This window comes from Lathamus discolor, chromosome 6, assembly GCF_037157495.1.
Source record: "Lathamus discolor isolate bLatDis1 chromosome 6, bLatDis1.hap1, whole genome shotgun sequence".
NCBI lineage: Eukaryota > Metazoa > Chordata > Aves > Psittaciformes > Psittacidae > Lathamus > Lathamus discolor.
The window spans coordinates 4,545,178-4,558,623 of NC_088889.1; the positions used below are offsets into that span (position 1 = coordinate 4,545,178).

The 13,446-nt window shown below is 36.3% G+C and overlaps 1 protein-coding gene across 1 annotated transcript in view; it reads left to right on the forward strand.

The window, feature by feature from the left end:
* The window catches only part of LOC136016382 (golgin subfamily B member 1-like), a 45,196-nt gene that overhangs the window by 11,296 nt on the left and 20,454 nt on the right, over positions 1-13,446 (forward strand). The window contains exons 10-21 of the mRNA XM_065683468.1: positions 887-1,208; positions 1,568-1,677; positions 2,023-2,140; positions 2,849-2,940; positions 3,837-3,987; positions 7,701-7,855; positions 9,060-9,183; positions 10,676-10,806; positions 11,599-11,646; positions 12,322-12,431; positions 12,706-12,874; positions 13,214-13,318. Coding sequence (XP_065539540.1) covers positions 887-1,208; positions 1,568-1,677; positions 2,023-2,140; positions 2,849-2,940; positions 3,837-3,987; positions 7,701-7,855; positions 9,060-9,183; positions 10,676-10,806; positions 11,599-11,646; positions 12,322-12,431; positions 12,706-12,874; positions 13,214-13,318 — 1,635 coding nt within the window. The remainder of the gene's footprint in view (positions 1-886; positions 1,209-1,567; positions 1,678-2,022; positions 2,141-2,848; positions 2,941-3,836; positions 3,988-7,700; positions 7,856-9,059; positions 9,184-10,675; positions 10,807-11,598; positions 11,647-12,321; positions 12,432-12,705; positions 12,875-13,213; positions 13,319-13,446) is intronic.

A 13,446-nucleotide genomic window follows, 5' to 3' on the forward strand; every position in this document is an offset into this window, starting at 1 on the left:
ATCAAAATTCTTCGTGTTTTAGCATCTAGCATGACCCCTGATTATAGCCTTTGAGTGCAGCTGCTCCAGTTCAACAGTGTAGAAAAAGGACTTTGCGGTCACCGAGATAGATATCTAGAGACTCTTTGCTGGAACAGGCACGTTACAGCCTGCCTGGGGTGCCAGGTCCAACATTTTAGCTATTTCCACCGAATTTTCAACTTCCCAAGCAGTTTTAACCGTATTTTGGAAATGTTTGCTCTGCTGTTCTGCACAGCTTCTCTACTTGGACAGTTTATAATCCTAGGTTTATGTATCATGAAGGTAGATTTTTGAACAGCAGGAGTAATGTGAGTGGACTGCTCTGCTACACTGATCTTTTCTACCTCTTGATGTGTTAAAATAACTGATCTAAAGGCACTAAAAGTAGAATAAGCATTAACAGAAAACTATTTAGCAACAAAATATTGTAAAGGAGAACTAGATCAGCTTGCCAACTTTAATGGATGTAGCTGACAATACCAGGGTCACCCTATAGTGAGCGTTCTTAATCTTTGAGTTCACTGTTACAGGTCTGCTTCGGGGTTTGTTTGGGGTTTTTTTTAAATATTCCATAGAAACAAAACTTCTTTTTTATTCCATTTTCATCTGTTGGAGTGATTGCATGTAGTTTGCTCTCAGTGCTGCCATTTTGCTGAAGTCCCCACTTCAGTCTTGGTAAGTCAGAGCTGAGTAGTAGAACTTTCGTAGTAAAGCCAGATTACCAGCAGTAGCCCTGATTTCTTATTATTGTCTATGTATGTATGATTATATCTGTATTGTAGCAATACAGATACGATATTTGACAGTGGTACTAAATATATTCATGTTATAAAAGTGTTTTTTGTTTTTCTTCTTTTTTTTCCAGGAGATTAATGAAAACCTGAAACATCTTCTGTCTGAGAAAGAAAACCTTCAGTCTAAACTGGATGCTGAGAAACACGTAATGAGAGCCCAGTTAAAGGACATGATGGAGAAACATGAGCTTGAAATGACAAAAGTTAAGGAGAAATATAATGCTGAACTGCATGAAATTCAAGAGAAACATGAATCTGAGCTGCAAGAGAAGGATCAGGCCCTGTTTCAGCTTAAGAAACAAGTGGAGGAGTTAAGTGGTAGTGGACAAACGAAGTCAAAAGAAGTTGGCGATCTGGAGTCTATAACCAAAGAGAAGATGAAAGACTTAGAAGGTATCCTATTTGAGCAGTTATTGCACATGAAATGGTCCTTTGCACCCAACTGTTACATACTGTTTGCCAATTTTATGCCACTTGCAAGTAGAGCTACATTAAATTTAATGGAAGAGATATTGCCACACTAATTAAGAGGTATCTCTGGTCAAATACTATAATCTTGAGGGTTGTAGGAACACTGAGATAATCACATGAACTATACATTTCTCACTGCATTTTTTATTGTTATGTTTTTCTGTAAATGTAATTGTATCATATAAGTGTATAACTTCCAGTTGCTAAAGAAATTATACGTAGGTCTTTGTATTAATAACCTTCTTATGGTTTAAATAATTCTTTTCCATCTTGTTTCTTAGCACAAGTGAAATTGAAAACAGAAGAGGCCAGCAAATCTGAAGCAAAGTTTCTGAAAATGAAGGCTTGGTCTAAATCAAAAATCAAACAACTGGAGGATGAACTAAAAAACGTATGTGTAACATTATGGTTAATACTCCATGGCTGTTTTAAACTACTGTGCTTGGAGATTTGACTGAAAAAGTAAAATATGGGGTAAATAGAGTATTAAAATAATTTATTTGAAGTATCTGTATATGTAAATTAGTGTATGAAAATTACATTGACTTAAAATGTTGATACAGGGTGAAGTTTCAACAAAAATTAGTATAAACTGGTGGTCAAACCAGCATTCAGAAGTAGATTTATTAGAAATTAGCTGGTTTATTTCAAATGTTGGAAACAGCTATTCTAGTTGATTTTGCTGTGATTTTGGTGTTTGATGCATTTGAAAACTCATAACTTTTTTTTCCTTTAGTTTTCATCAAAGAATAATGATGTGTCTGCCTTAAACAATCGTATCTCAGAATTAGAAATGGAAAATGAAGAACTCCAGACAAAGCTGCAGTCGTTACATGAAATCAGAACTCAAAATGGTAAAAAAAGAATCTTTTGCAGATGATTAAAAGTAAAGAGACAAAGATAAATGAACTTTCTCATTTTCATTTTCAGAGCACATTTTTTTTTTGAAACAGATTCTGAAGTAACTTTATGCAACTTTGAACAAAAGCATAGAGTGTTTTAAGTCAGAGTTACAGCTCAGCTTTTCCTTCTCTAAATCTGCATGTGCATAATTCTTGTTACATTTAGGCTTAGGCAGAATAGATGTAAACTTTTCCAAAAAGTGGCAGAAGCGTCTTAGGAGGAAAAATGAGGCCAGACACAGTTGGAAAATTTATGAGAGTATGTACAGTAAACTTCTGAGAGCAGTGAGTTACAAGTGAATTAAGAATTTTCTTTTGTAAGGATTTGAGAGAGAATTTTTGCTTAAAACCTCGGTTTAAAGTAGAGCGCAGAGAGATTTTTTTTTGTTTCACCTTGCGTTTTCTCTGATGTCCTTTCTGTAAATGGAAAGTGGTTGAATTTTCAGATCACCAATCTAAATTGCTAACAGCTTAGCTTTAAAGCACTCATCAATATTTAATAATCAAGAAGACAATATCATGGCTAGATGCATAATGCAGCCCAAGAGGTCATCTAATTCAAACAAATTATCATCTGAATTTTCATTTTGAATCTTTCATTTTTTATTGATCTATTATTTTTGTGTGCTAATGAACCAAATTTCTGATGTGTTTTTGTAGAGGAATTGCTGACTAAGCTGGAAGTCTATGAAGAGCAGCAGAGGAAGCTGCAAGCTGATCTTGACCAAGTTACAAAGAGGGCAGCTTCACAGGTTAACTTTAAAATTGATTTCTATGAAGTAATGATTCACTCGAACACTGCTAATTAGACACTGAGAAGTGTGTGAGCTGGATTTTGGAGCTGAAAACTAATTTAGTGATGTATGGAACTGACTATGTCAGTAGCTGTTCAGTTGGACAACAAGGTGACAGGTTCTGAATTGCTTAAAATGAATGATTTCTACTTACTTTGCCATGTACCTTAAATTGCATTTTTTCTAAGCAGTTTATTTAGTTACATGTAACACATATCATCAAACCATTGTTTTGTATACCATATGAATAGCTTTCAGAAGGAAATAATAGCTGTAGCCTGTTGATGAATGTATAGGCTTGGAGAAGAAAGTGAGAAGACTCAGGAAATACTGCTTAAGGGCTTTAGATGGATTGACAGTGCACATTAATTATGGTAGGTTTGTACAGCCCTAGCAGAGGGCCAGTTTGAAACAGTTTTTATATTTCGCTTAAAAAAGAATTGTGTTTTTCCAAATTTTACAGAAAAATCTTAACATAGTTCTTATTTTGATGGAAAGGCAGGAACATATCTATTCTGTTCACAGGGGAAAAAAGTTAATCGATATTTGTTATCCCTCATAAAGACAATTGGATATTGCTTTATTTTGAAATATTGCTAAGATGATAATGTGCCATAAAAATAATTTGATTAAAAAAGCCATTTTTGTTTAAAAATGTGATATTTTACAGATTGCTGAGGCTTGCTTTTTACATAACCTACAATAGCAATTGTCATTGCTGTCATAGATCTTTATGCAAAGTGGTGAATTGTAATGGATTGTTTTCTCTGTGAATGGTTTGCCAACTTCAATGTTATTTACGCTTGCAGTGGGATTTGGTAAATATATTTTCATGCTCAATTTCTGTTGTTTAGGCCAGTGAATCAGGTAGTGTGGATGAGCTGCAGAGTCAGCTCTTGGAATGGCAAGAAAATGTACAAGAGTCGGAGGAGTCGCGTGATCAAGTCAGGGAAGAGAAATCTGCTATGGCCTTGAGAATGGCTCAGATTGAGGAGGAGAGAGAAGGTGAATTGTTTTATATACAGTACAGTTTACAGTCTTTTTGTGTGTGCTGTAGTTCAGACTGAAAACCACCACACCTTAGTTCTATAGTCATAGGACTTGTATAGTGACTGAAATTGCTTAAATTTGCAATTTCTCCTTTTTCCTGTTTCCTCGGATCTATGGTTTTCATACATTCATCTTTTTTGTATCATTCTTGTAAGTAGATGTGCCCATTCTGTTTGCCATCTGAGTTGCTGCTTTGTAAGACTGCTTGAACTTACTGTGGAAGCTTATTGTCTGCATACAAATGGTCAGTGATAAAAAGTTCACCCCTGAAATATTGAAGCTGCCTGCTTAGAGCAACCCATTAAGGTGTGGGGAACCGTATAGGCTTGGCTTGAATTTGATGAGTAGAGGTGGTGCTTTAGTAAAATGTACCTGAGATGGAGTTTCCCTTTAGATATAATTAATGAGAAACCTTTCTTAGAGTATCTAGTAATCTGTTAGTATCGCTTGTATAGGTCACCTAAATAACATTAACTGATAGTTGTTTGGAGCTAAAGATATTAAATTGCCTACAGAAAATAAGTAATCTAAGGTTTTATAGTTTTCTAAATTATTAATAAAACAATGATGAGAAAGTAAAGCAGCTTCTATTAAAACTTACCAAAGTCTGGTTAAATTTCAGATAGTTTTTACTGCTTTTTCCATGCCAACTAGTACTATAATGTAATTTTTGTACTCTTAGTTAACTGTGTAGGAATTAATGGAAAATTTGAATGCACACAACCTACCATCATAATTAATCCACTTAGTTAATTTGTGATTGTATCATTGTTCATTTACATGAGCAATTTGGAAGTTCAGCATGGAAGCACGGAAACACTTTAAGGTTCACATCTCTTCCTTTTGAGGGATTTATATGTGTAATGCTTTGAAATGGAAAGAGAATAATACTCCTTTTGTTAGAACAACCTGTTACCTCACCTGGAGTAACTGCAGCTCCACATACAATTTTGATACCAGTTGTAGAACTTCATCTGTGTCAGTCCATGTTTGATTTTATGGTTTTCTTTCCCCTGGGATAAGCATGACCTTTCTGTTTCTTTTTTCCTGCCGTTACACCTGATGAGCCCTCAGCGTCCCTTCCCCCTCCACTCCTACCCTGCACTGCGATTTGGTCAGCCAGTGAGAACAGTTTCCCATCAGTTTTGTGCATGCAGGTTCCTGCAGCAATGGCAACTTGTAATATACTGTTGCTGATTTCTCCTGGTTTGGCTTCTTTGGAGGAAATTGCCAACAGTACCTTATAAGATTTGCCATTGATGGTATGTGGGTTTTAGCAATACATGTAACAAATGCTGGGTTTAACTTGATTTTTTTCCTGCCTTGCAATACCTGTTTTGTCATTTATATTAACCAAATCATCTTCGTTTTCCTTTGTAGTAACAGCTGACTCCATATTTATGTTGTAACCTTATCTAGAGAAAAATTTCTTGACTTTCTACAAGTGGTTGTGACTAAGTAAGAAGCGAATTCATTTATATACTCTAAGTAGGACTTGAAATTCGGTAGTAGTTAACAAAAACCCAAAACCACAGTTATATTCCATCCCATAAATTGCTGAACTTTGCATGCATTCATATTTGGCATCAATATTTTAAAATCATAGAATCAACAAGGTTGGAAAAGACCTTTAAGATCAGCAAGTCTAACCTTTAAGCAATATACAACCCCACTGTTCATTCCATCATAGTCTGTGACAATTTGCCGTATGTGGTCATTGTCTCTTTCGGGTTGAATGTGTGGGGAGCTGCAAAAGCATAGACGATGACAGTACTGATTACACTCACAGACCCAGGCTTATTTCTTCTGCAGACCGCTAAAGATTGTGATATTTAGTGTGAATAGGAACTAGAGACACAACATTAGTTAATTTAAATGTGCGTAGAAAGGTGTTCTGGGAAGCTTTTCATATTTTGCGCTACATAAAATTGCAGTTGAAAAGCTCCCTGAGCTGTTGTAAAACAGTAGAAAATGTGTTTGCTTACTAATTGTTGATAAATTAATGCTAAATTTAACTGAAAGTGTTTTAAGGCTTGCTTAGGTGTTCTAAGTAATTGTAAAGCTCTGGTTTCTCTACTTTGATTTTTCACGTGATAATGGTAATTTAATACTTTTTTTCCTTATCAAATACTTGAAAGCCTAAATATTTTTGTGTTCCTGAAGGTCAATGTGTTATACATTCTGATTATGCTTAAACCCAGACCACATCAAATTCAGTGTCCAAGAAATTCAATTTATTTTTATTTCTTTTCCCCTCCAAAGGAAAGATTAAGTTCTTTCCCTGCTTCTTGATTTGCATCACTGATTTCAGTGACAGCTCTTGTAAACAGAGGTGTGAGGCTTGTGATCAACATTTGGCACTTATTTTTACACCTTTGAAGAAACATGTATAAGAATTAAACTCGTAAAATCTATACTGGAAGATAAACAAAGGTGTGTAACATGAATGCTGCTAAAGTGGCATTGCCAGAAGCCAAAGCGTAACTAAAACGAGAATTAAACCCCCATTTAGCAGACCTGCTTTAAAAGGGTCATTAATTTTCTTTCTCTGTTTAACTTTTTTCCTCTAATCTCTTCTGACAACATGTGAAGTATGGAATTTAGCAATATTACAGGAAGAACTTTAATCTAGGAAGTGTTACTGAACTGCATGTTAACGACATTATGGTATATGTCCAAGTACTCCTTGGACAACTCAGTTGGAAGCTGAGTGTTCCCAGTGGGGCTCAACCACCTCATTTCAGGTATTAGCCTCACAGATGCTTCAACATAAGTTCTCGGAATTTTGCATGCTGTGAGGACAACTGTGGCTTGATGTGGTTAAATTGAAAGCTAAATGTGTAACTGTCTAAATAACCTAACTTTTAATTAAAGTATGGAGCCACCTTTGCTTTCACTTCTGTTTGCTGGCTGTTCTGTTTTGTCTGCTTTGCATGAAACATCTATTTCCAAGTCTGTTACCCCAAACATGTTTTGTCATATCACAAAACAGATGGGAATGTACTTGAAATGAAAAAGTTATTTCTAACAATGGACAGGATGCATACCTAAGCTTTCATATTCTGAATTTATGCAGTGTGTTTATTTACAAGTGTTTCTGTATTTGTCTTAAAAAGAATGGTATTACTAATCTGTGATAAGATGGTTTGATGCCAGTTTGCAGGGTAACACATGCTTGTGACTTCCTCAGATGGTCTGGCTTTGTGGCTTATACTAAAATCAAAGTTGAAAGGAACACATCATTTCCATAAAACTCATTGTTCAGATTGTGAACAACACAGCTGTTTCAGCTGATGCCTTTCTCATACAAATGAGGTATATTTTAACCTGGTAAATTGAAATGAGATGTAATATAGCATTTGAATTAGTTGTCATTTTTTTCTAGTATCAGTATAACCTCACCCTTTTTAGTCTTCTGTATAAAATCTTCATTTAGAGCTGACAAACAAGTAAGGTTAGACTTCAGTTTGCTTCTTCTTAGTAAGATACGCAAACTTTAGTTTTATGTTCTATGTAGTAATGTTTTAGAGAAAACACAAGGTAAATGCAGTGAATTGTTTCTTTAATCTTGTTCCTGTCACTCATTCATAGGGACTTCAGCCTGTCCCTGGCCTCTCTTTTCATGTAGTAGTGTCTGATATAAATGTAATTGCATTCCTGTGGCACAAAACTGATTGAGGATGACTGGTTCTTTCCTGGCTGCTCTGATCCAGCCATAGTCTCAGGGGAACAGGAGCTGGAGGAGGAACTGACCACAGTTCAAGGAATGGGCAGGCTGCAGCAGGCAAGAAGAAAAAGCAATCAAACCAGCAGGAAGCTTCAGGTGGGTTAAAAGAGAGTTTATTTTTCCTGTATGTTAATAAAAATATGGAAAGTACTATTATTTGTGTGGTGTTTTACGCTTAAAACACTAAGGACTTAAGAACTTAGGGACTTTGATTATTTATGGAACTGAAAACATTGGTAATTTAATGATTGTAGCCAGACGTAGCAAGAAGGTAAGAAATTCCAATGCATCGCACATCTCCATTCCATGAGTCTACTTAATTTTACACTGAAAACTAATGAGGTTCCCTCTGGAGTAATTCACTCCAATGCTTGAAGCTATGTGCATGATTAATATGTTAAGGCTATCTTTGGTTTAGATACAGTCTTTATGAACCTCTCTGTTGGTGGAGCTTTACTGAATAACTGTTGAGTAGTGTCAGTTCATTCAGGTGTAATTCTGGGTACTTGGTGATGTAAGTTGCACAAAAAGATGATAGTTCTTGTAAGGAATACTTGATGTCATTATCACATTAACATACCATTGGAAGTATAATTTAATGTTTAGTTAACTCCAGTACTTTACTCTGAGATTCAGACAACCTATTAATTAGAAATCAGGGGACTAATAAAGGTATGCAGACATAGTTATTCATTGGCCTTTCAGATGCCTGAGGGTGTCTTCAAAGGCCTGGCAAATACTACAAAAACCTGTGGAAGACTTGGCTTTTCCGGAAATAAAACCTGGAAGCTGGGCAGGTTACTCCAGTGTCCACAGCAATCCCATGTGCTTTTAAGCATCTTATTCACATGCTGAGTTTTAGGACTTTTAATTGAAACTATGCTTTTAATAACAGAATATGTTATTATTCTGTTATTAAATATGCTGGATGCCAGAGAGGGACTCTTCATCAGGGACTTTAGTGATAGGACAAGGGGTAATAGGTTTAAATTGAAACAGGGGAAGTTCAGGTTATATATATGAGGAAGATGTGCTTTACTGTGAGGGTTATGAGGCACTGGCCCAGATTGCCCAAAGAAGTGGTAAATGCTTCATACCTGGCAGTGTTCAAAGCCAGGCTGGACAGAGCCTTGGGTGACATGGTCTAGTGTGAGGTGTTCCTGCACATGGCAGGGGGGTTGAAGATGAATGATCTTAAGGTCCTTTCCAACCCAAACGATTCTGTGATTCTGTAATGTGTGTTTTACCCATGCTTCCTTTCTTCTTTAATTCAAACTTCATTCTCATGTTTCATGCATAGGAAGAATACAACTTTGATGGAAAACAATGCTTTCAAGAATTGAACGCCACCTTGGATAGCACTGATTCAGCTGAAGGAGAAAACATGGGAGGTTGGTGGCCAGAGTACACTTCACCTAATGCAGGTGTGACAGAGACTAGACAGTTTATTAAAGCATGCACAGCATCTGTATTTTGTGTCTATTTTTGTTTTCAAATTCAACTAACAACCCATTTGTGGTGTATTCTAATCTTTGTGGAATTTTTTTGGCTTTCCTTTTCTTTTTCATTTTAAAGCATGTGCGTGCTGGATGAACTGCCTAGTTTTGGTTCAGAATTAGAATACACAACCACACACTGGAATTGGTTGAGCTTGGTGCCTATGAAATACCCTCTGTGGCAAGATCATACATTTTTTAAGTTATGAGTCTTGTCCTGTGAATGTGTTTCCAATGCATATCACAGTTGTGTTGCAAAGCAGAATTGTGTTCCATTGCTGTATGCTTTTAATTTAAAAGTCAAATTCATATTTTTTTGAATGCTAATGTTACTGTATCGATGATAAAGGCTGCAAATATGTCTTATTAAAGTGGAATAGACTCACTTGATACAGACCAGTTTGATTATCAATAATTGCTTAAGATTTGATCTGTAATTACATGATTAACTTGAGATTAAAGGAACAGGAACCACATAATTGATTGAGCTGCAGTATTGTTTAGATAATGTTGGTTGATGAGAAAATGAACATGAGCCGGCTTCAGTGTGTGATCAAAGCCCAGAATGCCAATCGTATCCTGGGCTGCATCAAAAGGAGCGTGACCAGCAGGGCGAAGGAGGTGATCCTGCCCCTCTACTCTGCTCTCATGAGACCTCACCTGGAGCATTGTGTGCAGTTCTGGTGTCCTCAACATAAAAAGGACATGGAGCTGTTGGAACAAGTCCAGAGGAGGCCATGAGGATAATTAGGGGACTGGAGCACCTCCCGTATGAAGACAGGCTGAGAAAGTTGGGGCTGTTCAGCCTGCAGAAGAGAAGGCTGCGTGGAGACCTCATAGCAGCCCCCTAGTATCTGAAGGGGGCTTATAAGGATGCTGGGGAGGGACTCTTCATCAGGGACTGTAGTGATAGGACAAGGGGTAACAGGTTCAAACTTAAACAGGGGAAGTTTAGATTGGTTATAAGGAAGAAGTTCTTTACTGTGAGGGTGGTGAGGCACTGGAATGGGGTGGCCAAGGAAGTTGTGAATGCTCCATCCCTGGTGGTGTTCAAATCCAGGCTGGACAGGGCCTTGGGTGCCATGGTTTAGTGTGAGGTGTCCCTGTCCATGGCAGGGGGGTTGGAACTGGATGATCTTGAGGTCCTTTCCAACCCTAACTGTTTTATGATTCTATGAATATTTCTGCCAGGTTCTGAGTTTTTAAGCTATGCAAGTTTATTTTATTTTTTCATCAGTTAAGGGTAATTTTGGCATCTCATTTTTGCAAACAGAAGACCTCAGGCATTTCCACTGGAAGTGGTTGAGACCCGATTGTACCCAAACCACTGAGAATTGTAACTAAGAAGCTGAAACCATTTCTAGACTTCAGGAATTTTAGTAGACCTTTCCTGAGATAACTTCTTCTTTGACTTGAGTAGGTTTACGGAGTGTGGTTGAAGAGTTGGAATTGGAAAGAAATCAACTGCAGGAGCAAATTCTTTTTCTAGAAGAGCGTTGTCAAGATTTGGAAGATAGATTGCAGCTTCAGGGGAGAATGGAGGCTCTTCAGGTGAGCTATTATAGTATGTAAAACCTGATGATATAAGACAATCATTTTCTTCTCTGTATAGTCTTAGTCTTAATCTGCAGTTAGACAAAACCATCCATTTGCAGCTAGCAAAAATGTCTAAAGCCTACTTTATATTTGATGATTATGTTGCCAGAGAGTGTACATCTATTGTATTAAGCGCTGAAGTTGAAGCCTTTCACTTCTGTTCAGCATATGGAAAGAATTATTTGGAAGTAAGCATTATTATTTGGCAAAACAGAGTAAAAGGTGACATGATTTTCCTTATCCTATGTAGGGCCTTTGTCAGAAGGTCCAGAATTGGATTTTGTTACTACTGGCATAAGTCTTCCTCTTCTTACATCCCTCAAATTTCTTTCCTGTAAATGTATGTGTGCATTATTATTTATATATACACACGCATTTATAGAAAATAAACTGTTTAAATATAGAAAAATAATATTTCAATATTTTGATATACAATCTAAACCCCAGATATCAAATCGATATATATTTATATTGTAAAATTACTCAATGAGTGCACTAAAAGGAACGGTACAGTAAATATTCATCTGAAAAGTTATTTTTAATATTGCCTGACTGACAAGTTTCTGTGTTTGAATAAAACTCTTTCAGGCCTGCTGTAGGGAATCAGTTGTGTCACTTAGTGCAGATAAAGTTTACAGATTATCATAGATCTTCATCTGTTAAATTGCATATTAATGATACTTAGATGAAAGACAACCTTATATTAATTATTCCTTGAGAATCTTATAACAAAGCCTTTCAATACAGGTAACCTTTGGTGTAGATGAAGAAGGGCAGCTATTGAGGGCGGTACAGGTGTGTTCTGCCTCCTCCAGAAGGCTAGCTTATTTTCATTAGTGGTGACAAGTTTGCCCTGTTTGTCCTATTTGCTGTTGATTCTGGATATGTGTTGTGCTTTTGGGTTTGGGTTGTTTGGTTGCTGTTGTAAGATTTTTTTGGTTTGTGGTTTTCTTTTTGAATTGGTGTTGTGGATCTGGTTAGAGTAGGAGATTTGTATTGTGTTTAAAAACAAAAGCTGTGTGAATGAAGCTTGCTTCCTCTTTCTTTTCTCAGTAATTCCTCATATTTTACATTTCTTCAACCTGAAAAAATAGGCAAAAAAATATTGCAAGTTTGGTACTATCTTCAAACCAATGAAGCAAGTGGTTTATTCAAAGCAGTAAGATAAGTAAGCTGCCTTAACACAGTCTTGAGTGTGTGTGTTGTTTTGGGTATACAGCAATCATCCTAGAGTTCCTACTAAAGGAGGTGTTTCTGCAAGGTGGGTTGCATCTATTTGACTAATATCACATCTGAACTTTTGATAGGAGTGTTGTATTTTGCACTGATATCTGCTAATGTGCTGGAATAATGGTCTCTTACCCTGTGAAGGCTGTAAATCTCCTGAAGAGTCAGATTTACATGACTCCAGTTATTTCATGCTGTTCTGAGTGTTTGTATATGATAATGCTCTTCAATTTTTTGTTGCAGAATGAAAATGAACGTTTGCAAACTCAACTCACCCAAATACGCAACCAACAAAAACAAGATATGGAAAAGCATCAGCTTCTGATCTCTGGCTTGAATGAGCAGCTCAAAGGGTAAAATAAAGGATCTTTACAACTCTGTACAGGATTAGCTTCCTTTGCTTTAAGCTTAAACTTGGAATGAGAAGTACGCTCTTTTAAAACACCTGTGAAAAAGTTACATGAATCCTGCTTCTGATTACAGTAATGTTATATTTGTACTTGGAAGTTTATGTGGAAAATGTAAAAAATGACTATTCTTTTAGGAAAATAGTTTGGGGCTAATAATTCTAGAAAGCTTAAAGGCAGCTTGGTTTTGAAAATGTCTAAGTATGTATTTTCTTTTTAGCTTAAGCGACAGGAATAGCTTCCTTGAAAATACCCTTGGAGAAAAAGAACTGAAATTGTTGAGCACAACAGAAAAACTGGAACAAATTGAAACTTTGAGGAAATTGCTTCAAGAAAAGGATCTTTTGAACAAAGAGCTTGGTGAAAAGTTTGTGCATACTGAGCAAAAAGTAAGTTTTATTGTTAAATAGTATTATTAGAACTGGCGAGCATTAGGCATAACTTTCTACTTGTGTCCCAGCAGCAATATTGCAGTTTTCCCTATCTAAGTTTCTTTGCAGTTTTGTCCATGTAATCGCTTTGCTTTAAGTTGGGTGTAAGGATTTCTTAGACCAAACACAGAGCTTTGCATGAAAGTATGTTTTATTGGGGTGGTAAGTTACCCTCATTTATTAATTTCAATATATAAACCTCACTGTTGTGTAAACTGAATATTATAACACTAACATCACTATTTTAATATAGTTCTATATATTTCTATCATGTTGCCTTTTATTTTTAACACTAAGCTGAATGAAGCCTTAAAGAAATGCAGTGTGTATGAAGTGGAGAACACTGAGCAGAAAACAATCATCAGTGACCTAACAGAAAAAGTTGCCACACTGAAGGAAAAGGTAACTCATTAACATGAAGAGATGTTATGTTCTTTTGACACAGCCTATTTAAATGTCAGTAAAGTAACAGCATTAACTGCTTAAAATTTCATACACTAAGCTTTCTGTATGCTTAAACAGCCTAAAGA